The sequence below is a fragment of the Leptosomus discolor genome, chromosome 1, assembly GCF_034619465.1.
Source record: "Leptosomus discolor isolate bLepDis1 chromosome 1, bLepDis1.hap2, whole genome shotgun sequence".
Taxonomy (NCBI): Eukaryota; Metazoa; Chordata; class Aves; order Leptosomiformes; family Leptosomidae; genus Leptosomus; species Leptosomus discolor.
This window is the reverse complement of record NC_141391.1, coordinates 102024137-102050236: the sequence shown is the minus strand read 5'-3', so window position 1 is coordinate 102050236 and position 26100 is coordinate 102024137. Positions and strand designations below refer to the sequence as shown.

The window sequence follows — 26100 nt, the reverse complement described above, 5'->3', positions numbered from 1 at the left end:
TGTGTGCGCATGCACCAGAGTTACAACAATGTTTGACAATATTAAAAAAATGTTTCCATTCTGTTCTGAAAGACAACCCAAGAGACCTCTTTTAACTGAATTTTTGGGGTGGGATGCCCTCTTAGACTGAAAGCCTGCAGATCAAGTTTACAAAATGGATTAAAGCATTAAAAGTCTAGGATGGGGGGGAAAGACGTTTTAATGGAAAAGCCAAGCAGCCTCTAACTATAAATGGTGTTACTGCAGTAACTACTATAAAATTCTTATGAATTTGGGTGGAGACAATAATTACAGCACAGGAAGAATTAGATGCTATGGGGTGCCCGGCCTCTGCAGCAGAGTGGCAGCACAAGAAGATTACAGTCTAAGTCTTAAAATGCAATGCTTATTGTTAAAATATTTTTAAGACTTGAAATCCATATATGCAATTAATACAAACAGAAATGTCACTAATGTTTGAACATAGATTTTGAGAGGGTGGAATTATTTTTTCCCCAAAGATGACTCTAATGGAAATCTCTGATGCTCCTGTGAATGGGCTACCCCAAAGCCTGAACCTCTGCTTTCAAGCTGTGACCTACGATGTATCAGGGAATTTTGATTTTTTTTTTTCTCAGTGCAATATCATTTTCACTTTAAATGAAGTGCTTCTCTATACCAGAGCTTGGGCTGTTTGTGAATAAGTGTTTCAGAAATGACTGAGCCTCCACAAAGTGCAAACAGCTCTAGGGTGGAACGAAGAAAAGATCATTCAGCAGACTGCTGTGTCACTGCTGAATGGTTCAGAGAAAGGGAAAAACAGCAACAGGAACACCAGATGGAAAGGACAGTTCAAAACAAAATTACTTAAATGCAAAGCTACCACCTTCTCACAGAAAATGCCTTGGGATCCTTAAGCCTAATAATAGTCCTTAGCCCAGCTATAATTTCAAACCATTAATAAGCTTTTTGAGGTAGAAATTATCACCCTCACTTTATAGGCGATGAGAGAGACATGAAAAGGTTAAGGCCCAGATTCACAAGAGGATTTAGCTGCCTGCAATGGGATTCAGGTTTGATTCAAATGCTTAAGTCCAAAATTACACCCCTCACCCCTCCCACCTCCCCATCCAGGTGGTGCCCAGCAGCAGCCACAGTGAATATCTGAGGGGGCTACCCCTACCAAACAGCCCCATGCCCTTGAGGCCGCAAGCTCAGCCTTCGGGAAGGAGCATCTCAGCATGGTCTGTTGGCCCCAACCCGCAGCCTGAGCCCTCCCCTGTCCCTTCTCCTTGGGGAGGTTTGGTTCGGGAGTTGCTGCTCAGGACTCACCCACTGCAGCCTCTCATGGTGGCCCCTGCTCTTGCTTTAAGCATTAGGGCATTTCCCCAGAGAAGGTCCCTGCTTCGTAGGATGCTGGTATACCTCAGTGCTCTGGCATGATGCAGGAGCTGGGAGCAAACATGCTCCTTGCCCTACAGAACAGTGAAGACGATGACCTCTCAGCATGGCTGCAGGCAGAGGGACCAGGTACAGAGAACAAGAAAGGTGTGTGTTCACTGGAAGTGCAGCGCGCTGCTCTGAATATGAAAGGCAAGAAGAACTTTTATGATCATCAGAGCCATTTTAGGAAGTGAGGGACTTCCTCTTGCAGTGGCCTAAAGCAGGTGAACTCCAAAAGACAACCTGACAAGTCACTTCTTCAGTAGCTAGCTGAGTGTGGGAGTGTGTGCTGGGACTGTTTACTCTGAGCTCATTTTCTTAGAGGAAGGACTCCTCTGTGCTATCATTACACTAATGCAATGAGCATTGATTTCAGAGCTCAGAAGAGGTCTGGGGTCACTCGATGGATATCCATGCAGTCAGTGACTGGGGAGATAACACTGCCATTACAAACTTGGAATCTGCCAAGTTCCACCAGAGACAACTTTCAAACGTAGAGCAACCTCTGTGGCCTCAGATATGGATGCAGCTTTGTTAGAGTTGCGGTTCATAAAGTCTAGCCTGTGGAAACTTTGTGGCCTTGCCAAAGCATTTCCTTCAGTTCCTCCCTAAACTTCAGGGAACTGATGTGCATACATGCTGCTCCAAGCACCGCCCCGCTGAAGAGCTCTTATGGCATCAAGCCTTCAAAGCAGCTGCTTCCCTCCTCCTTGCCTCAGTCTCCAGAACCTCCTTCCTCTCCCCCATGCACTGCCTGCTCCCTCCCCGCACCACACAGCAGGTAGCTCCTGGTCCTTGCACAGAACGGTAGGAAAGGGAGGAAGGAATTTAGGATAGTTCCTAGAACCACACTTTGAGGCCAATACCTGCTCCTGTGATAAAAGCTCACACAGGAATCCCAACCTGTGCTGAGATGGGATGGGCAGGAGGAGCATCGATTGAGGAAGGAGGGCAAGAGACAGAGATTGATTTAGGACAGAGATGAAGGGAATAATGTTGATTTGGAGAGGCTGAGAAAACTGTGTTGAAATAAAGGTGGGAAAACAGGGGAGAGTAGGATGAGAGCAAAAGAAGTGGAGAGTCACACAGCACTAAGGCAATAGAAAAAAAAATGTCTATTTTTTTAGCACTGCTGAAGAGTTTTTAGAAGGGAACAGAGGCTGATTCAGACTGATGAGGGTTTATGCACATGACTATGCTGGAAAAGACTGTCCTGACAGCAATTGTAAGCCACTGATTTGCAGCATCCTCACTTCTGCTAATCCTGAGTGAGTTGACAAGAACTGCATGCCATAGGATAGTCAGCTGAAGTTCACTAGCCAGCCCTGAAGCCAGGGTCCTAATTCATCTCTCAGAATGGTTTTATTTTGATGATGAAATAACAGCTGTTACTTGAGTTGTAATGCAGGTACATACCTATACAGGTACATAGGTATACACAAAAATAAATACTTTTTTTTTTTTTTTTTTTTTTTAGCAGAACTCAAGCAACCTCTGAAGGAGGGCACACTAAAATAAAAAGCAAAATAAAAACCAAGGAAAAAAAAAAAAACCCTGAAGGGCAAACAGATCTCTTGAAACTATGTAACCTTTTCATCTAGAGAGGTACTTTGTTTTCCCTAAGCAGTATCCTGGTAAGCCCAACTCCTTTTATCACGGCAAAGAAAAAAAGAAAATGCTCAGAGGATAGTGTCTGCCTCATCCTCATCGTTAGCCCAAGTTTCAAAAATGTACAAGCAGAGCTCTGCAGAACCAAAAAATAGATTTATTGTTATTGGACTGAGGGCAGTGGTTCAGCACTTGGCATGGCCACTGTTTACAGCAGTAATGCTCCCGGAGACAGGAAGTTCTCCAAATCGCTCTGCCATTATTTTTCTCCTGTTGACGCTTTCTGATCGAGAGTTTTTTTCACCCAGACGAAATTTTAAGTAACCCAGAAAAGAGTGTCTGGGAGCTGGCAAAGCCGGCCGCAGTCATGCTCAGCCTCACAGACCACATGATGTTTTTCGAGTCAAACCCCCACGCAGAGCTGCATCATATGTATACTTTCTTACACAATCAGCAATTCATGCAAACCCGGCTGCACGTAGCGAGTGTGTGCTGAAGACAACTTGGGCGGCACTGGCGTAATGAGAAAGTCTTCTCCTCTCCCCTCCTCCTGCCACTACATCCCTGCCAACGGCCAGCACCGAGGCAGCCGTCATCTTGAAAGGGCCGGGTTTGCTGATCAATCTAACGCCGACCCAGGCTATTTGGCTTGAAACAGGCATTGGCCTCTCTGTACCAGTGCGGGGAGTCTGCACGCTGAATTCTTCCACGGCTACTCGGTTTACACAGAAATCTCCATTAAAATTAATGACACAACTAAGCAACCCAAAGTCACTTAAAAATAAAATTACTGCTTCCAGCCTCTATGTTTTAGAGAAAAATTTGCCGTTCAGACACGACTGGAGGGAGAAGAGTCCTGTGATAAACATTGACCCTGTAACACACAGCCGGGGTGAGGACCAGCAGCACGATCTCTTCCTTTGGCCGCTGCCTGCGAGAGGCAGGACCGGCAGCAGCAGCCCCAGGTGAGCAACGTTGCAGATGCCCGGCTTTCCCACCCCAAAGGCCGTGCCAGCCTTGCCCACGCCCGGCGCGACAGCAGGGCTGCAAGACGGCTCAAAGGAGCTGCCCGTTTCTCTACGAGCAAACCACCCTCCCCCTGGCCATAGCATCCTGCTAGTGCCGCATACTTATCAATCCGAAGTACAAATAAGTGGTTGTTTTCAAACTTTATCAATTGACTCTTTTTCTTCAGTTTAGATTGCTTTTGGATTTCTTTTATTTTTGTCCTGTCTGGCAAGCACGGCTCATTGTTACTCCAGTATCTGATACTGCATCCCCTGAAGCATTCCATTGGCTTGGACCAGGACCCAGCCGGCGGCTTAATACTGATTTTACGATCCTGTTGAATAGCATCCTCCTCTGTTTTGCACATACTTTCGTAATTTTGAATGTGTTTAAGTAAAAAAATAAAACAAATTTTGACAAAGTGCTCAAATAATGCAACCACAAGCTGAAGCTTCACTGAAGGAGCAAAATTCTGACTTCAGAAGACCAATAAAAATAACTGGACTCAGAAACCAGGACAATAATTTCTGGGGTTTAAATATTTTTTTAGATCCCAGCTTAAACTGTTTTTTCTTCCCCAAAATTATATTCTGAAGGAACAGGCCTGATGGCAGAAACTTTTGATTATGCTTGGTAATATCTCTCTCTCGTGTTCTCCTACCAGCTACACCTGTGAAAAAGGAGTACTTCTTTGGCTCTGTGGAAATTGAAAACTATCACAAGACATATTCATGACTCTAATCCTGATAGCTGGTAAGAAATATATGTGTAAGCTTAATTTTCAGTCTTTTCCAAGACACAGTTTTTTTAAAGACCTTGCTGGAAAGCTATCACGAAACTCCAGCTCTCAGCTTTAGATTGAGATCTTCTGCAGCAGCCAAGCGACTTCCCCATTAGCTACTATTATGATAACCTATTAATAATTATTTTCATCTGGAAAACATGTTTATTTGTTGGGGTTTTTTTAATGTTACATTCTACAAAGAAGATAGTTACTGGGATTAATGATTCCATGAGGAAAATATGTAATGCTTACTGAGCCACAAAGCTTTCCCTCTCCAAAATAACTATTTATTTTTTATTTTATCCAATGGACTTCTATGGTGTCAGGCTTTTTTCATCAGATTTATTTCATTAGAGTAACCTAAACTGGTTCATTATACATTAAGAAAACAGGGTACTCTGCATTTTGAAGTGTTTATGAACAGAGGCAGAAAAATAAAGATTTTTTTTTTTTTTTTACCAGGTTATCAGGCAAGGGGGGGCTGAGATTGGCTGAAGTTTTAAACAACATTTTTCTTTCAGAAATTACTTACTCGGGCTTATAAGCCAGACGGGCAGGTTTTCCCAGTAGCATTCTCAAACTAGGGTGAGGAATACTAACTCTGGAGCCGAGCCAATTCCAATGTAAATCTGTTTTGTTCAGGAAAGCGAGCCAAATTGCTTTTATACAACATCTCGATGTTTCAGGTGACCTGTGATATTCTCAGCTCCCATTCTGGACGTGAAGAAAACCAAGAGGTTTTGGGGTGGTTTTTTTAAGAATTCTGGATGGCAGGCACCGGCAGAGCAACACGAGACTGCTGCTTGCTGTTAAATACAAAACGAAAGCTGAAGTGCAGTTCAGTTCTTTAAGCTTTGGCCAATATTTGGTTGGTGCGTCTGCTCTGACTGACAGGCAGGATTCAGAACCCTAAATGGCGGGAATCGCTGTGACTATCTTACAGTCAGCACAGAGCCGCAAATTCACTGAGATGGAAATGTGGACAATAGTCTTACGTTTGAAACAGCCATCAGACTATCTTGCTAGATTTCATTTAAAGTCCACAGAAGAAAATTTAAACTATTTATTAAGAATGTCAGTAATGACAATTTCCTACTCTCTTAGAAGGGAGAGAGGAGTGACTTGCCATCGGCTTGGCAAGGGATTTAATGGGGATGGCTGCACTTGGGTGATAACCAATGCACAAGGAACTGTTACTGGTCAAAGCTGTTCCTTATTCTCCGGCAGGGATTTTAAATCACCTGAGGTGCACAAAGAGTTTCCAGTCTGACCATAACAGATGTGAACTTTCAATCACTGTTCACATAGTACTCCTTGCATTATCACTGGTGGCAACTGAACTTATTCAAACTCAAATATTACACAGCAAACAAAGTTTCGGTTAATTTTCTTCTAGCAAAGTATCAAAGGAAGCAATGCCCTTTGAAGCAGCTACCTTATGCTTTAGGCTTTATACAAATTCAACAGAACAGCACCTCAGAAATCCTGTACCAAATGCAAACAAACCCCACCTTTGGAAAACAATCCCCTGTTCAAGGAGTAAACAGAAGCATACATTAGTCACTCACTCCAAAGATGGGCAGCCAATGGAGGTGATGAGATTTAACCTCGAAGACTGACTAATAGCATGCAGCGTTCCCAAATCACTCCATCGCTTAAAGGATCCCGAGCACCTCGATATCATATGACATGCAAGGTTTATGTCTGTGTGCAAGTGACCGGCTAGTAGCAACCACTTATAGCAGGGTAAGGGGCTCAACGATGCTTCCCACCAAGCTTTTCTTGGTATGAATAGGGACTGTTGTCTCTCAGCCACTGGATTTTGACCTTGAAACTCACACAGTTCACTGTTATGATTTCTAGCTTCATTACCATGGCCAGGAACTGAACTACAGGTTTGTTTTTATTAGCTTCTCCGCCACTTTGCCAGCTATTCATTTGAATCGTCTAAACAGTCATCTCTGAATCATAATGCAAATTCCATTTACTGAAAAGGTGGTACCTTTAATATAACAAATGAACATGTTTAATGACTGATACTTTTAGACATTACAGCATCTCTCATGTTTTCAGTAAATGGATATAATTTTCTCTACATTACCCTATTATTATTCTTTGCTAGCATTACGAAGCTACGTTCTCAGCTGCGGGTGTTTTCCACCAAGTGCATTTTGAAGACAGCCCAAACAACATAATTTAAAAGACATCTCCTTCTGTATCCTCAGCTAAAAATGCTGCAGCATACAGAGGGACTGGATTGGTATTTTATTCTTAAAACGTACTTACTGCTTGCACCTGTGTTTCAGCAGGGTCATGCTCTTCCACAATTGCTGACTGTATTTATATTGGAAGAATATCTACAGATGCATTCCACTTCAAAGGCAAATAAAGGCTGTTGTGTATAATCAGGATAACTTCCTCGGTCTGAAGCCAGACCCGTCTCCCATTTGGAATAAAACATTTTGAGAGCGAGCGAACAGAAGTGGGTCACCTTTGTAACTCTCCTGAAGCATGCTCATAACTCTGTGTTTGTAAGAACCATGCATACAACCACGCATCAGGAGATGGTTCAGATGTTCACACAGGGAGAGAGGGAGGGAAAAATGGTGAGGAGGGGTCAGCGAGCCCCGAGTACTCAAGCTGATTCAAAGAGACACCATCGCACAAATTGCTCAAGAAGGCAGTATACAGAAACCTACTTAACTGCAGTAAACACTGTCATTTTCTTACTGTTACAGCACTGAATTGTCCCTAAATGTCGCTGCTGTGTTTGGAACACCATAGTGTTACGTTCTGATTTTACTTAAAGACATGACTGAAACAGGAGAAAAATACATAAGCAAGTATCATATGAAGTCACGTGGAAGATGCGACAGCCTCTCAAAGAGAGAGGCTGATCTTTCCTGCAAGCTTTTTCTGAGCAATAGCTCACTGACTTCTCTTCCGTGGGTTTGACTGAACTCCCCGATGCACGCAAAGGGACTCCACTCACAGCAGCAAGGGCAGTAATGCAAGAGGAGCGCTTAAAATAATCTTGTAATAGAAAGGTAAACATGATTGCTTAGAATTTATGGGGTTTAAGATTATGGATCTGAGCCAAAGAGTGAAGTTGTGAAGGGTCCTTCTGTTGATTTTACGGGCTTTTGGATCGAGCTTTGTACACCTGCCCACCCACACGCGATGTGAGCCGCACGTGTCAGGTACTATTTGCAGCTTCCTAACAACATTTTTATTTGGTTCTAGTCTAAGTCGCCTTCAACCCTTATTTGTTATTTACACTCATAAGGCCTTTTTATTTACATACTAGTAATTACTGGTTGTTACAGAGATACAGCAAGTCAGATATTAAGCTCATCTGTTCTGTTCTGGTCTATCCAATCCACTCTGCAGGAGCACATTAAATAACAGGACTACTGCATATTGTTCTATGTCTATTTTGGGGAAAGAAAGGTCAGAAAAACTGCCCTGTATCTTCATCAGGTCATGATGAACCCAGAAAATGTCTAGATCTATACAGGAATTACTTGTAATTTTAGGTTGACTCACTCTGTTACAGAGACCAGCTTTTGGACAGAGTGCCTGCGAGCCCCAAGACGGTCATGGGTCTTTATACAAGCTGAAAATGCTGAATTTAAATAGAAAATATGCTATTTAAACTTTAACATGGGTAATACTGTGCTGTTCTAAATTTGACGGGGTGGGTTCCAGAGTCAATATGTGACTTGCTGTCTATGTGATTTTTTTTTTTTTTTTCCAAATGAGATTTTACTGTTTAAAAAATGAAGTAACACAGAGGACAGGCTAGGATAAAACAAGGAAAATGCATAAAGCTAATTCTGTGTGTTTGGAATCGGGCTACGCCAGATCTTGCACCATTCCCTGCTGCGGAAAACTCCATAGACACCATCTTAAATTTCCCTCCACTTAACCAGAACTTGACATAACTGATGAATGTGACCAAAGAGTAGCTGAGAATAAACACATACCTCTTCCACTTCTACCCACGAATCGGAGGTCGTTGAACCTTGCTACTTGGTTTTTCATGGCAGCAGTGGCGTTTCTGAGTTCTGCAGAGTAGTTTTCATCATTTCCAGCCATCACCGTTACCAGTGTCCCATCAGGCACGTCTCCCAGGGCCACCACCTACGAAATCAAGGAGCAGAAACTTCAGCTTCCTTACGTGACATTTAATTCGGGCCACACAAGATCAACAAGTAACATGATAAAATAGGAAAAAGCGGCAACAGCAAAAATCTATGTAGACTAAGAAGCTGTTTGGGGAAAACAGGAATTGCTTCCATTCTTAGTTTGCAGAGCCACAGGAAAGTTTTTTCATTAATGCATCTCTGAAATGCACAGTGTAATGTGTACACTGACATGAAAAATACTCGAAATTAGCTTTCCAAAATATACTTCTGTAATAGTCAATAAATAAATTCATGTAACAGTAACCAGTTCTGAACTAATTTACATCAGTAGCGTTACTTTTAAGCTACGGCGGAGTCAACACGAAGAAGGAAATGTAAAATTCAAGAGACAACAAAACCAACAAAACAACTATCTCATGGGCAAAGAGGATCAGAGTCCCCCACAGCTGCACCAGTGCCCTACCTTTTCCTCACACCGCTCCGAACAGAGCTGCCCCGGCATAAATTCAGAGTAAGTCCATGGAAAAGCGGGCCTCAACTAAATGTTTGATCACAACTTACTGAACAATTTCTTTTTTTCCTTTAGAAGCACGAAAGCAAATCATTGACTTAAGACTTCGCCGGCAACCTGATGGATGGAAATCATGATCTCAACTAATGAAATCTGCCATCGCTCAGACAAAGGATTTCACCTGGTCTGAAATGTTTGTACTGTAGCTCCTTGGTGCCAGCATCTATCAAACAAATATTTAGGAACACAGGATTCACTCCATTTTTGGTGCAATGTGCCGAGATATATATAGATTTCTAACCTTAAATTTTCTGACTTGTATCTATAATGTTCACACTGCTTAAACGACCAACAATTTAATTTTATCTTCTCTTCTTGGGCAGGACTGAATTCTCAAAACAATTTCACCCTGCTCCAGTCAAATGGATATCTGGTGTGTGTCCTGATTTACTCCGACAAAAGCAAAAGCTTGAATTATGTTCCTTATCATAGTTCTTTTAGATCCCGTTGCTGTTCCCCCAGTTAAGTCTACAGTAGTGACCTCAGGACTACTACCAAAAAAAAAGAAAAAAGAGAAAAAAGAAATCCAGCTAGTTTTTGTTTCCTCTTTTACATGTTCTAAGAGGAAGTAGTCCTGCATCATGTCCTCTGAGTTGCAGCTCGATATTTTTCCTTCCTCTTAGCCTTTTCTAGCTTATGTCCATGCAGTTACAATTGGCTGAAACTTGTCACGGTCCGGTCTTATTGCTGTGAGTTTCTAATCACACTTGTTCTTTCCAAACAGGATCAGTGATTGCTTTACTTGGTCTGTTTTTGATGTTTATTCCCCAGCCATAGCTACCTCTCATAATACAAGAGAGGTCTCCAGTCTCAGGTATTTCACAGCCTTTCCTTCTGTAGGAGGCTGTGTTTCTCGCTTCAGTTCTCTCCCATTTGTCATGAAAACCCCTTATTTTCACTTCCACATGCAAAGTTAAAATCACTGTGTCAAAATTCCCTCTTTATGTATCTATTTCAACTTCCTCTTTCCCATTCCTCTGCAGCCGAGGCTTTTGGCTTTTTGTTCTCCTCTGTGTGCTGTAATGCATTTCTGTGGCCTGTGCTATGCTCAGCGTTGCACTTTTCGAATTTCCCTGATCTTGGCATGAATTAGTCCCTGCTTGAAACATTTAAGCTAGAAAGTCTTCTCCTTGCACAGCGTCATGTCATGAGGCACGCTGGCTCATAAGATCAGCAGCTGGAAACCCAACGCGCTCACCCAGTTCTTAAAAAGTTACCATAAACCCTTAATGCATGCACGTATATTAAAGGCACAAGAAAGGGAGAGGGGAAAATCGGGACATTACCCTCACCTCCCTGCGATGCAAATGTTTGCATTTTCATTTAAGGAAATATATGCCAGTGTTTTAAAGGATTGAAAAACCTTCATGAATCCAGGGTCAGCTGTCTCTTGCAGGACAAATATTTTAAATTGCTGTTTTCAAATTACACTGAAGGCAACCTCAGTGATAAGACACGAGAACAAAATATTAGAAACAAGTATAAAAATTACACAGCCCAGAAGAGAAAATAGAGTTAAAAGTCACAGACAATAGAAACAGAAATGCAAACATTTACATTAGAAAAAAGACTAAACAGATAAGTTGGGACTCGCTGACTGGAGTTATCTAGTACTTTGTTGTACTCTTTAGCTCTTAAAAATACGTATTTCCTGAGAAGCGAGAAGAGTATTGGAGTTGCAGTGCTGCCAGGTATCTAAATTACCTACTTCTGCCGCATCAATCAAACAAAACTGGCCTTTTAAATTAAGATTTAGATTCTTTCTTAACAGCATTTGGACAATGAATCTATATGGCACCTTATTAGAGTTAATATGTATTATTTTCTAAGTTTCTCAATCATTCTTATTTTAGGGAAAAAAAATGCCTGGAAGTGATCATTTTGGCTTGAAACAATACCGTGATCTGAAAGATCAAACACCGTGAGTGAAGTTTTCTAAGGAAACCTGAAAACTCTCTGTCTCTTTCATTTTATTGGTGCAACGGTTGTTATCAAATACTTGATATAACTCAGCGCTTTTTTGTCTGATGCAAGTAAGATATTGGCAGCACAGGAATGACCTGAACTCTATCTTCTACTTCCCGTTCCAAATAATCTTAAAAATGACAACTTTTAAAAATGTCTTTGCGAACGTTAAATATTTAGTATAAAAACAATGAGATTTGTTTCATACACGGCCAACTATTTCAGGACTCATTTCTTGGCGGTCCGCGGCAGGAGCGTTTTGGTGGGGGCGGACGGGACGAGAAGCACGGAGTGCCCCGGCAAGCAGGTGTCTCTCAGCACAGCGTTTCAGGAGCTCATAAGGAAACCCTCTCCTGGATTATTGGGGGGTGGGGGGGTGGGGGTGTCTTTTTCTTTTCTTTTCTTTTCTTTTCTTTTTTTTTTTTTTTTTTTTTTTTATTTGCTTGCCTATTTCTAGGTTAAACTATCTCAGCGTTACAAGTTCTTGCTTTCCTCTGTTTGGAGAGCCTGACCCTTTACTCTGTTTGCAGAAGCTGGGAGCGGGCTTGCTGGTCAAACCGGAGGGCTGCACCAGCCGCGGGCGGCGGGGGCGGGGGGACACGGGGACGGGGAATGAGAGTGGCGTTGTCTGTCTCTCGAAACCAGCCCCCGGGGTTTGTTTTCCGCGGGCCATTTTCACACAACCAGGGCAGCCGACTGCCGCCCGCCCTTGCCCGGGGAGGAGAAGGGGGGAGCGGCCCCCGCCCCCTCCAGGCTGCAGCCGGACCCCGCGGCTCCCGGCCTCTCGGCACCGGGGCCGGGCGGCGGCACCGCTTTCCGCCGGCCGCTCGGACGGCCAGGCAGGAGCGGGCAGAGCTGCCTCTTGTTCTCCCCCCTCCCCGCTCCCCGCCGGGGAGATGACCGGGGCTGGGAGGGCGCCCCGGGGACGGACACGCGTGGCACGGCGGGGGGCCGCCGCGGTGGGCTCCGGCCGCAGGGTACCCCCAGGAGAAACACAAGTCACGTTTGGGGACTTCACTTGTCTCCCTTCCCGGCAGGGCGGAGCGGGTTTTCACGCCTGTTTCACGGCGTAACTCTGCCTTCCAGGAGGAGAGCTTCCCGAGCAATTAGCAGCAGTTGCCTAGTGCGTGGGTGACAGTATAATAACTAATCTAAATGCGTGAATTTAGGAACTGACCCTCCCGATTAGTTCCTGCCTTTTCGCAGACGTATGTGCGTAAAACAAGAAGACTCTCCAGACAGAATAAAACTTTTCCCTAAAGCCGTCTCCTCAGCGGGATTTCCCAACGCTCTGGGACCTCAACCGCTTCACTTCTCCCTCGTTTCTCCTCCCTCCCAAAAGCCATCTGAAAGACTCGTGTCTGGTCGCTTTCGAAAAAGTTATACTGAGGCGGATGGTGTTTAGCAGGGACCGCAAAAGAAAGCACGAACTTTACAAATCCCGATCCTAAATCTAACCCCGGGGCTCTGAGCGAGCTGCATGTCTCTGCGGCTCCCGCCTCGGAGAAAAGGATAACGAGAATAATTACCTTTTCCTTTCCCTGCTACATCAGTAGCAAAAAGCCCCAGCGCATTCACGAAGTCAGCGATAGACCCAAGTCAAAAAAAAGACGGTGATCAAGGCGAGGGGTGGGGGTGGGGTGGTGCTGAATGAATTTTACTTGAACGCAGGTAACGGGAAAACAGGCCCGGTAAGAGAGGGCAGCGCAGCTTTCTGCAGGGCTCTGGAAACAGGAGAAGCCCAAGCGGCCGCAGGGTCTGCCCAGGGTAGGCCCCGACATTTACCGTTATAAAAACCAGCCACCCCTTCCCCGCCTCCGCCAAAAAAAAAAAAAAAAAAAGGAAAGATGTGGGTTTTTTTTTTCCGAGGAGCCACTGGCAGCCCAGCGGGGAGAAGCCCGGCACCTCCGGAGCGGGGCCGGCCCGTGCCACCGGGCGCTTGCTGCGGGCCAGTCCGCGGCGGCGGGCGGGTCTCCCTCCCGTCGACGGCAGCCCCAGTAAGGTGCTGCCCGCAGAGGGACCCGCCGCCGCTGTGGGCGACTTCTGGGAGAGCCCGGGGCTCCTTCAGTTCCGGGACGCGTGCATCCGTCTGCAACGGGCTGCGCCGGCATCTGGTCCCCAGGGCAGCCAGACTCCTCGGGTCTGCCCTTTTTTCTCTCCTTTCCCCCCCGCCCTTCTTTTTCCTTTGAGCAGAGCCGCCCCTCAGTGCCAGAGTTATGAATGGGCCGAAGAGGGAGGCAGCGGCTGGAGGGAGTCCGCCCAGCCCCTCACATACCCCGGGCGCCGCCGGCGGCTCCTGCCTGGAGCCCAACCGAGAGCCGCGCCGCTCCCGCTCGCCCCGCGCCTTCCCACGCTGTCGCGACCGCGGGAAGAAGGATGGAAGGAGGAGCGGGGTCGGCTGACACCCACCGCCGGCCCCGACGTGGCCTCCCTCCCCGCCGGTGGCAGCCGTCCCGCCCAGCCGACGGGTCCCGGTCCGGGTGCGGGTCCGGGCTCGGGGGTCTGCGTCCCATGCCCCGCGCCCGGCAACCGCGGGCCCGCAGCCTGCCCTCCCCTGCCCTGCCCTGCCCTGCCCTGCTCCCCCCGCCGTCCCTGCCCCCAGAAGCGCGATTTTCGGGAGCCGGCGGACGTACCTTGAAGGCGATGGGCAGCGTCTTGTTGCAGCGCCAGTGGGTGGGCAGCACGGAGCAGAGGAAGTTGGGGCTGTCGGTGCGCACCAGCTCCCCGGGGTGATCCGCCAGGACCTCCACCATGCTGCGGTCGGCGCTGCGCAGCTTCCCCGGCAGGGCGCCGCTGTGCTCGGCGCCGGGCAGCGGCAGCGGCTCGGTCATCTTCCCCGGGCTCAGCGTGGTGGAGGGCGGCGTGAAGCGGCGGCTGGTGCTGGTATCTACGGGGATACGCATCACAACAAGCCTTTTGAGTGAAAGACCTCCACAGAGTTTTTACAAAACAGCGAAACGAGCGTAACTCTTCAGCGATCTGCTCTCTGGGGACCAACATAAACGGATACAGGCTGAGGACCCGGGGGAAACTTGTTTCTACGCCAGTCCCCAAAGTTAATTTTTTGCTGAAGGCGGCTGAGATAGCGAGCACGCCGAGACTTAACTCTTGGCTTCCTGGCGCGGCGGAACAGATCACGTTAATCCGAGAAGCGAAAGGGTCGTCCGTGCGGGGCTTTACCGCGACGCCTGTGCATCTAGTCTGCGGCCGTGACGCAAAAAGTTATCGGGGGGAAAGCTCCTTCCAAAACTCCCGAGCACCGTGGAAAAAATTAGGCAAGTCAAATACAAGACGCGGTCAGACACACATGCAAAGCCTGGGCTTCCCAGAGAGTCAGTTGCCTATCGGTTTCTTCCAGGTGATTTCTCTACAGTCCCAAGAGAAAAGAAAATACATCAGCGTCTTCCGTAGGCAAAAATCGCTCGTTAAGAAAGGGAAATTCGGGGTCAGTCTTCAAAGAAGTCAGTACGCGATCTAGACTTTCTGATCAAAGGTCATCTGGCTACAACTGTATATATATATTCACGTACACACACGCACGCACACACACATATACTATACTTCATAAAATATTTACAATATAATCTGTAGAGAATTTAAACACAACAGGAATCCATTAATGTTCTCTGCGAGATTTTTTTTTTTAAAGCAGCCTTGAAAATCAGCTTCAGTAGTTTGGTTCGCGTTGCTCTAAGAATACTCGTGTCATGACCTTTCAATCATTCTTGCGCAAAAAGAAAAAAAAAAAAAAAGAAAAGAAAAGAAAAAAGAAAAGAAAAGCTCAGTGCATGGCATTCAAGCTTTAAATCTCTATCTTTGTACTTGTCTTTGGTATAACGTCTTTCATCAGTTTAAAGAAAGGTCGCAGCCGATCGCAAGCTCTGAGGGTAAAAGGTCCACAGCTGAAAACTTGGGTTTGGGGATGTTGGTTAAATTGTGGGTTCTCTCTGTGGTTTTGTGTGTGCAACAGCGCTCTCTCTCTCTCACTCACGTCCTCCTCAGCAGTCAAACCAACAGTCTGCAACAACTTCGGCAGTCATTGCCAATTCTTTTTTTTTTTTTTTTTTTTTTTTTTCTTTTTCAGTATCTGAGGCAGTCTTCCTCTAATTCGGCCACAGGAACCGGCTGCTTAACAATATTTTAACCGCAGCAGGTGGAAGCCTACTTTCGGAAACATGGCTTTTCTCTCGGCCGCCTCCAGCCAAGCGGGATGGATACTGCCAGCCTGCGTGGAGAGCCCCCACGCACACGCACACACTGAAAACCAAAAGCAAGCAACCAGCAACAATTAAAAAAAAAAAAAAAAAGAAAAAAAAAAAAAAACAAACCCCGAACCAAAACCCACTACTTTTGAACGAGTGAAAGCTTTCCTTCCGCAAAAGAGGAGGCGGCGGCGGGCGGGGGTGGAGGAGCCGCTGACACCCCCCCCCGCCCCGGAGAGAGACGGAAAGAACCGGGGAAGCTCAAAGTTGTCAGCCAGGGTTGGAAGTGACAGCCTTCAGCCCAGACGACCGCTCACGGGCAGTGCATTTCCACAGCGGAGAGCTCTCGGGTCTTCACGGGAGCCGCGAGGAACTCAGGACGGCTTCCTGCCTGCCGGCCGCCGGGGCTGTGCCGTGCCGGGCCGTGCCGGGCCGTGCCCTGCCCTGCCGTTCCGCGCCCCCGCCGCGCTGGGGTCCGCGCCGCCCGCCCGGCGCCCGCTCCCCGCCGCCGCCGCCGCCGCCGGGATGAATGGAGGTGGCCGGGAGCGAGTTGGCTGCGGCGGGCGGAGTGCGGAGGAATGTCATTCCCCCGGCTGCTTTGCATACGGGGAGGGCGCCGGCCAATCACAGCCCTTTCCGGGAGCAGCCAGGGCGCGGCCGCGGGCCAGGGGCTCCTGGAATTGGCGCGCCCGCCGCCGCCGCCGCGGCCGCTGCTACTGTGGGGCGCGGGGGGTGAGCGCCGGGTCGGCGGGACGCCGCGGACACCGCAACCGCGCACCCACGGGAGGACCGCGGGCTGCCGCTTCCCCAGCCCACCGCAAAGGCGCCGGCGGCGAGGCCCGCCGCAACCATGTGCAGGGTGCTCCGCGCTTGCGGTTTGCCGGGGTGGGGAGGGGAGGTGGTTAGGGAAGCCAGAGCGGCGCGACCCCCGGCTCGACACGCCTCCGGTGCGGGTCCCGCTCGTCCTTCGCTTACAGACCAACCGCCCCCGAGGAGCGGCTGGTGCCCACAAGGTGCCCGCGCCTCCGCAGACACCGCCCCGGCACACGGCCGCCGCCGGCCGCGCACCCCACCGGGCAATCCCGCGCCCCCCAGGCCAGCTCCCGGCGGCGTTTCCTCCCCGCGGAGTGGGTACACCTGGACCGGCGGCCCCACCGGCAACTGCCGCCGGGCTGGCGTCCCCCGTCCGACCCGTTTCTTCCCGCCCCCGCGGACAACGACGCGGCCCCGAGGGGCGCCCGTCACCGCTCGACATGTCGGTGCGGCCGCCGGGCCCCCAGCCGGGGGACATCCCCCCACTCCGGCACAGCCCAGCCACCGGCCGGGCCTGCCGGCAGCACGGCCGGGGACGAGGCCGGTCTGGCGGGCGGGCAGCGCCGCACGGGCAGCAGCGGGCCGCCAGCCGGCCCGGGCCCGCGGGGCTCTGGTACCGTGGAAGCCGAGTGGAGGTGTGGCTGTCTTTTCGGGCTGGGCTGGTGTCGGGGTTTTTGTTTGTTTTGGTGGTTTTCTTCCTTTTTTTTTTTTTTTTAAATTTTATTTTTTGGTGCTAGTCGCGAATGTCGTGGGCTTGCTGCTGGCGTAACCCAGGCTGGGAACGGGGCGATCCCGCCCCGCTGCCGCCGTCGCGGCGCAGCCCCCGCCGGTCCCCGCCGCGCTCTCGGCACAGCCTTGGGGGTCCCTCCGTGAAATGTCACACCCCTCGTTCATCCGTGTCTCCTCTCTCCGCCGGTACGGCCTCCGCCCCCCTCCTCCCTTCCCACGGCCACCCCCGCGACGCCTCCTCCTCCGCCGCCCCCGCCAGCTCAGCGGCCTGCCGCGCTCCCCCGGGGCCTGGCGGGCTGTGAAGGGGAGCGACGGCAGCTGCTGCGGGGCCGGCGGGGTGGGAGTGCGTGCGGAGGGGCAGGCGCGGCCGCGGAGGGGACACCGCCGGTGCCGCCTCCCGCCGCGGGGAACCGGGCTGGGAAAGTGCCGCGGGGAGCGGGCCGGGGCTGCCGCCCGCCGCCGGACCTTGCGCAAGGAGGTGGCAGCGGCGGCGGCGGCCCCGGGGGCCGGCCCTCGGTGCAGCTCCGCGGCGGGGCCGGCAGAGGGGGCCCGCCGCCCGCCGTCAGCCCGGCAGAGGGGAGCGGGGGGTGTGGGGAGGCCGCGGGGCGACCCTCGGGGAGGGCGGCCGCTGCCTCCTCGGCCCGCCGCGGCCAGCACGGTCCCCGCCAGAGCCCACGGGGGACTGCAGTCCCGCGGGGACGCGACCCGCCGCATCCCCTGGGGCGCGGGGAGAGCTGCCTTGAGCGGCAGCTGGCCGGGAGCCCCCGGCACCCCCCACCCCCCCTCCCCTCCGCCGCTGGCTTTCTTCCGTCCCGGAGCGCATAGGGCCGGGGGGTGAGGACAGGGCGGAGGGGATCCTCGGTTTTGCCGTCACCCGCTTTGGCAACGCTCGGGAGTTGGGAAAATAACTGTCGGGACGCGTTTTGGCGACCTGCGGGGACGGGAGCAGAGAGCGAGCTCCTGCCATTCGCACTACCTGGTTTATAAGCAATTAAACTGAAAGCAGACGGAGTGCCCTGGGTGAGAGAAACCGGCTTTTTGCCGGAGCCTGCTGCCGGGAGGAGGGATGCGCCGGGTGCCCCGCGGGGCAGGGCTTCTTGCGCGGAGTTCCGCGCAGCGCAACTGAGTTTCGGAAGCGGCGCGGTCGCCCGCCACCAAATTCGCGGTACAAGCGCCAGGTGTAGGTTTCCTCGCCCCCCTCCAGCGCGGGCCGGGAGCGCTTTCACCTCTACGGGGGGCTGCAAGGCTCCGGCTGTCCCCTTCGGCCCCGCCGTCCCTTTGCCCATCCCGGGGCTGCCCCGTGGCGCCTCCGCGCCGGAGGGTTACAGCTTCATCTTCGCATGACCTGCCCCTTGCCGCCTTCCCCTCCTTCCCCTCTACTAAAAGACGCGGTGCCGGTTTTCTGTGGTTCTCCCCTCCCCGCCCGGCCCCGCCAAAGCGCCGCGGTGGGAGCGCGGAGCGGGCAGGGGGGCTCCTCGCGGGGCGCAGCGGCAGAGCGCGGCTCAGCCCGTCCTCCCGCCGCACTTGCAACAGGTCCCTGTTTTAAGCAGTTGAATTTGGTGCAGAAAGCTTTCTCTTTCACACCAGATTTCTGTGGTTTGTGCGTGATTTTTTTTTTTTTAATTATTTTGTTAATTCCGTCTCTTACACCGTTATTTCTTTCTTGTATGAAATTATCCCGAATTTAAATTATTAGGGAGAGATTTCCTTCTGTTTTAAGGAAAAAAAAATATACAGGCGAATGGCTGTTATAAACTACAACTTAAAAGCTGTGTGGTGTATATTAGTGGCCGATAACCTTTTACGGGCATTGAAGAGATAAGAAGAGTTATTTTACTGATATACCTGCATCTGCATACATTGCCTAAAATGTGAAAATACGCATATAGTGTTTGGGGATTTTTTTTTTTTAGTCAAGAGCTAGGGAGTATTTTATATTTAAATTAATGAATATGTTGAACTGAATTTCACTTGCTGCTTTGCATCCCGCCTTAATCTGAACTCCGTGTTACAAATACAAAATAAGCTTACACGTATTACACACGTGGGTAGTCAGAAAGATACAAAATGCCACGATTTAACAGAAAGTGCAGAAAATACTACATGCTTACAGTTTTCTATAACTTAGAAGCATTATCAATGCTGAGATGAAGATCGTTAATGTAGACTGAAGGTGACGGTATTATTTTTAAACTGCACAGAAGCCAGACTTTTGCAAGGTAAGTTAAGGAGTTAAGTAAAGAGGGTATATAGGGAAAATATCGTGGTGAGGATATTTTGATACACATCGAGCTATTTATTTTATATTCCCATTAACACTAACTACACGCCGGTTGTTGTTGGCTTTGTTTTTTTCTTGGTAGAGTTGTGTTTTGTTGTTGTTTGGTTTTTGTTTTGTTTTGTTTTGTTTTGTTTTGTTTGTTGGTTTTTTTTTTTTTTAGTATGTTTAGCTAATTCAATTTATTTTCTTCCTTATAATTTTATTTTTGCATGACAAAGAGAGGAACTCTCATAGCAATTTACTGTCCTTTTACTATATCTTGTGGAGGTACTCTGGAAGAATAGGAATTAATGAGTTAAGCAGTTTGCGGGAATGACAATGATAAGGCAAAGTAAGGGAACGATGCAAGGTATTTAAAGCTGATGTTTCTTCTCACATGGTAAGACTTTTTAGCGTCCCTACTGCTAAGACTTGCGCTCGGACAGTCTTTTGTGCAAGAATCCTTTTGAAGTGGGAATCACAGCCTGTGTTATAACTTTACCAACTCACATTCAGCACTGCTTACATTTGTATTTTGACATCAATTTATTACAGCCGTAAACAAACCACAAGTGAATCTCTATCTACCATGCCTTGCCTCTGTCGTGCAGGATTACTCGACCACAAAGCACCGAGCTTTTTACATAATACAGTTAAGCAAAAGCCTCGGAAATAGGAGAGAGGGAGCAACAATTTAGGGCTGAATTTTAAACAGCCTAAATTACGAAGGCTGAATTAGAGCCTAAACACAATGCAAGTTCCCACTGCACAGGTAAATAGTCCCTGGCCAAGCAGGCAGCAATGGACACTTGTTCACAAGGGTTTGGATTTGTGTGGGACAGGAGAATACTTGCACAAGGCAGGCAAAACCCCTGTTTTGTTAAAGGAGAAAAAAATGCAGACCTTAACTGAGCTGGCACATGTACCGTATGAGCACAAATGGAGAGAACTGGCTACAGACCCTGATATTGCCAACACTTAGAAACATGCCCAACCTCATTCTTAGTGGCATTCCTGCTGAATGCAATAGAAATTTCTGTGGGGAATGCAATTACACATGCACTTAATTGTTTGGAGCATCTGGGCTTAACGTGGCGTTATTCAGTGGGTCAGTTCCTCCCTCTTGCACCTGAATTCATTTAATATATGTATTAAGACTCTCTTAAAGATGGTTATAGTGGTGTAAGTGTGCCTTGCTTCTACTAGCGATGAAACAGTGGGTTAATGCACTGCATATGAAATTTGTAGGATCAGGCTTCCGAATTGCCCTTGCAAATATTTACTGCACTGTAGTTACCATTGTGGGTGATCCCACTGACTGACCTGAAAACAATTGCTATAGTGATATATTAAATTATTTTTGGGCCTCTGGAATAATGAAACATTGCATAAAGAAAAGCAGCAGACTGAAGAAAAAGACAAGGTTCCTCTTATTTCCTGAAGGGATCTCACACACAATAAAATATGCGTATTTCATCCCAGCATGTAAAATCCATGTATTATGCCACCAAGAACGAGATGTGAGATGGCCAGCATCATGCAGGGGAAATGTGGCCAGGACTACACAGGTGTATGGTGTCTAACTTCCCTCCGTTTCAGGGAGGGGAAAGTGCCTAAACCCCTCCAGGGATCTCGTCTTTGATCTTTGTTAACTGATACAAGGTTATTCACTCTGAAAGTGGAGAAACTGGCTGCAGCTCAGCTTATGCAAAGCAGAGGGATTGTGAGGAAAGATGAAATAGCACATATTCATTCAATATCTTTAACATGGGCATCTAATTACTTGTGACCCGAGTTTACCACTGAAAAAGTTTCCAAGGACTTTCCATTCCCTTTAGAACCCCCAGGTGATAACAGTGGTCAAAAGCCTGTCTTGTTTTTCCTGGGCAGAAGCTGAGATCCTTTCTCTTTTCAAATAGGGCAGACCAATCCATGGTCTTGTCACTCAAAATATTTTAGAAGGTAGACATGACTCCTGTTTTGAGGATGTGGGGAATGAGTTATCTGAATAGTTGACGTTATCAGAGACATAGATGGCAAGGACCTGGACGTACATATACGAAGGGAGCAAACTTTTACCATTTCACCTCCCTCATCATTCGGAAACTGCAACCCAGAGCACTGCATCTCTCTTGACTCAAACTATCAACTGGTGGCAGCGATGGGCAGGGAGTGGGGTACACCTGGGGAAGGGCAATTTTCGGGAGAGACTAAAATGATAATTTACATCAAGAGTTAACCCCAGTTTTGCAGGTCCTCCTAGGGTTTTGCAGGGTGAAGACATGAGTCAAACCAACAGCCAAAGGAGAAGCTCAGACTGGGAAGAGCCCAAAAAATATGGGTGGTGAAATGCGATTCGGCTGACTCTTCCTAATGGCATGGATGCAATCTCAATGCCCAGCAACACAGCGTGCCTAACTGTGTGACCAATGCAGCACCTCACCAGTGCCACCACCTCTGGAGACATTTCTCCATGGCGCCCTTCCTCTCCATTTCCTCAAGGGGGAGATTTAATAATCATGAAGTTTCTGCAGCAGCAGCCTGTGTTGCTGTCCCCCCTCCCTTATGCCGTTTAGTCAGGCCGGCTCAGCTTTGCTGGGAGGTTTGTTAAGGGCCAAAGCCAAGGCTGGGCTCGTTCTTGTGCTCACCTGCTGTGGGTGTGTGTCAGCGTGCAGGTGTGCGGCGTGTGCTTGCTGCTAGTGCCCAGGGCCAGGGGCTGCAGAGCCAGGCAGAGGGCAGGGGGTGCCTCTCTCCTCCTCTGCTTCACGAGAAGCATCCCAATCTGGCTTTAAAATATATCACCAGTGAGACAGTTTTCTCCTTGGTCTTACGTGGCTGTCAGTAAATGTGTGAGTAGGAGTGGAGACTGGGTTAAAGTTTCCACTGCATACCTTTCGGCGGTTTGTCTCATGTACGGTCCTCATACCTGAGGACCAGACATGTGAAATGCGTTACTGCGCAGTCAGGATGCAATGCATTTTGCCTTCCTCGAAGTGAAATTTGGGTACTTGGTGCACAATAAGCAGGGAGAGACTATTTGAAGGTGCGGAAGCAGAGGGCTCACGTCTAGAGCTGGGGGAGCATCCAGGCTTATTTTCCCAGCAAAATCCCAGGGAGAGCAATGGGTTTTGTGTTATTGACTGTATATCAGTGAATGAGAGAGATTACAGAGAAGGGCAGCTACAGTGATTAAAGGTCTGTAAGGAACTACTTATAAGGAAAGATTAAAGGAATTAAATACATACGCGTAATTTGGGGCAAAAGGGAAGCCAAGGGGACAGTGTGACTGCGGTTTTACAAGTACATGAAAGACAACCATGAAGAGGAAGGGGAGGGACTGTTTTCATTAGTTAAAAATGATAAGACAAGAAATAACAGATGCCAACTGAAGTAAAATGAGTTCAGTTTTAAGAGCAGGGGCAATGTTGATCCTAAGATCAAATAGGCAGGAGAATACGCTCCCAGGGAAGGTGCAGATTCAACATCACTTGAACTTTACAAGTCAGAACTTGACAAGCAACTTGGAGGGGAAAGTTTAAGAAATAGTAGAAGCAAAGCCAAAAAGTGCTGGGATGTACCACATGACCTAGAAGCCCAGATGATTTTGAAGCCATTCTAAAAGGCTGCGGAAAACAAACACAAGCACACACTCACTCAGATCTTTTGGATGATTTCTTTCTCCACACAGTTCAAAATGAAAAGGAGGGTGGGGGGAAAGGCTAGGAGAGGAAAATTAGTCATTTAATATCATTCTACTGTGGCTAATCCCTAGAGGAGAAGCCAATTACTTGGAATACTTGGGAGTATGGGGTGGAGAAGGGAATGGAAATTGTTGAAAAGCTGCCATGTGGTATAAGTGTTTGCTGGTTTGGAGACTTAAAAAATATTCATTGTGTGCCATTATACTATGCTCATTATGTGCCTAGATTAACACAGATAACATCACCCACACCTAGTATTTTCTGGGCATTTTATGTACTCGGGTTCACATCATAACAACCTCCAGCACTAATTGTAACATTTGGGCTTTTGATCTTTTGCTTTAGTAGGAACACTACAGATGCCTTGTACCAGCAAACGGAGAAAAAAAAATTTAAAAAATGGAAAAAAGTCTGGCTCATTTGGTTCCAGGACATTTAAAAGGAGCAGTAGATCTGACCCACCTGGACAGCAAGGAACAACTCTGGCATAAGGAGGATTCTGCAGATGGCACAGAACTAATATAGCTACTTTATTCCCCCCTCCAGCCCCTCTGAGGGCAAGGGCATACCACCAGAGCGGGAACTGCAGCTTAGCTGTCAGCCGGCCCTGAGTGGTCCAGACAGCTCAATTCATATGGGAGAAGCCCTGATGATATTTTGATTTATGCTAGGAGATGTGCAGGTAGATTTCCCTCCTGTGCCCCAGACTTTGCTCCTGCAGTTAGCGGTGACTGACCAGACAGAGATTCAGATCACTGAATGTACTCAGTCTAGGAAAAATAATTCACTATAGCCATGGTGCTAATAGGCAGAATGTAATGGTAGCATTTACACTGCATCTGATCCAAATTACTTCATATAGGTTTGCCTTTCTCAGGGTCTGTTTGCTCGGTTTTCAGAGAAAATTAAGTATGAATTATAAATGATTGCAAAAATTCCTGTAGGGTCATAAGCAGGAGATTGAAAGCCTCAATGTATTCTTGGGACAAAGCTCCTTCCCTAGAAACCCCCATTGTACTTTACTGCTGACCTGGGGAGTTCTTGGACATCATCTGTGGCCTCTTGACCAGCAGGCTTTCACTCTGTCAGTAAAAAAACCCTCAATTACAGGGTAGTTTTATGAAATAAACACTGTTCTTTAGCAAATAAATAAGAGATATAAAAGCTTTGTACAGAAGCTTAAATCACTACTAACTTTGGCCCAAATTTGAGACAGTGAAATTAAGACAGAAAGATTTTTAAATCTCAAAATATTCTTTCATTATCCCTCTACATAAGAGATTTGTAGTTCAGGTCAACAAGATATGGAGATGCTTTGATCCTAAGGAAAAGGAGCTCCTGACAGCATAACAGAAAGGAAGAAACATGGTTTCCACAGGACGCTCTGTCTCTCCTAGGCTTGCCAGAAGGAAAGTTGTGGTCTTGCAACACTTTGGACTGGAGTTAACAGCTAGGAGAAATACGGATACTAACTTCATCCTTTTTTCTTCTTCCTACATTACTTTCACCATTTAGAAACTGTGACAGACTAGAATGATGAAATAGGAAGTGTTCAGAAGAAAATGGTGATGTTATTCCCAGTATGGTGTTGCTTGTATCAGCAGGTGATATTATTAGGAAAGGCAGTCAGTGAAGTGATGGCTTCTTAGCTCCTCCTGTCCCTTCCTTCCCGTCATCTCCTGGTTTTAAGGGTCAGGACAGGTTTTATTTCTCTCTCTCTATTTCCTTTTGTTCCATCACCCAGCAAGGGTAATGGGGTAAATGCTGGTAGCTCATTCATTGCCCATGTGGGAGTGGTCCACGCAGTGAGTTTGCAAAGCATTTCCAGCAGCTGCCCAACAAACTGGCAACAAAGGAACAACTGAGATCTCTTTCCCAGGGAGGTTGCAAAGGGGATGCAGCAAGAGACTATTGCAGCTCAAGCTTCAGGTTTAATTTGACTAGGCGAGACAGAAACTGGCTTTCAGTCTCGAATCCAGTTTGCTATTCTAAATACAGCACATGGTGTGGAACAGAATCGATTTCCTTCAACATTTTTGCAGGCCCCCCCCCCCCCCCCCCCCCCCCCCCCGGAAAGACAGGCAATACCCTTGCTGTGTGAGCCTCAGCAGGAGCTGCTGTGGTTAGAGAGAGATCTTTGGGATAGACACTGCTATCCTGACACAGAGAGCTCCCTTACCCACAGCTAACATGAAACCTCTCCCAGCATGAATTTCAGTGCGATTAGGAGTAGTAAATCCCAAATACCTCATTTCTGTATGAAATCCCAAATACCTCATTCTGTACCTCTGTAGGAGGCACAGAGAGAGATTTGTCTAGAAGCTGTTCCTCGCCCTGAACTAGGCTTCTCCCAGTGTCTGTCTCAGCTGCACAAGTCCCTGTGAGTGCCTCCAGCTGGCAACTGAGCCTGTTCCACACCAGTCTGCTGTCCTCTGGCCAGCACACTTTATATTTAACCCTCCTCAGCACAGCAATGACTTCATGCACACAGCAATGACTTCACGCAGAAAAGAGCTTTGCTTCCAAGCAGCTAGGGGGACCATGCTCAGGACTTTCACCACAACACCCCTTGATCTAACTGAGGATGGAGGAAGAAAAGCCCAACTGAGATGTGAAGCCACTATTAAACCACGCTCCGCACCACTAATGCATTCTCACAGCCACAGACAAAGCCACAAGTTAATCTCCTAAATTGTTTCTTCTCCGCTTAACATCCCACCTGTGCTTGACTCTGCCTGTGCTTAGAAGGTCTGAGCCTGGATGTGCCAATGTCAGCCCCATGCCAGCTGCCCTGTACCCAGCAAGCAGTAGCCTTCCTGTACAGCCCAGCTCATCAGCTGTGAGACGTGTGGTTAGCACTTAGAAAAGTTTCAGAAATACATGGTGTCA

General features: G+C 48.2%; 1 protein-coding gene across 3 annotated transcripts in view; it reads right to left on the bottom strand.

Moving 5' to 3' along the window:
• The window catches only part of RUNX1 (RUNX family transcription factor 1), a 169306-nt gene that overhangs the window by 56817 nt on the left and 86389 nt on the right, over positions 1-26100 (bottom strand). For 2 of the 3 annotated variants that reach the window (XM_086482482.1, XM_086482490.1), the window contains exons 2-3: positions 14140-14393; positions 8809-8965 (exon numbers count right to left, since the gene is read on the bottom strand). In XM_086482482.1, coding sequence (XP_086338608.1) covers positions 8809-8965; positions 14140-14393 — 411 coding nt within the window. Of the gene's footprint in view, positions 1-8808; positions 8966-14139; positions 14410-26100 lie in introns of those variants that run through there. The other variant, XM_086482498.1, reaches the window with a different exon arrangement.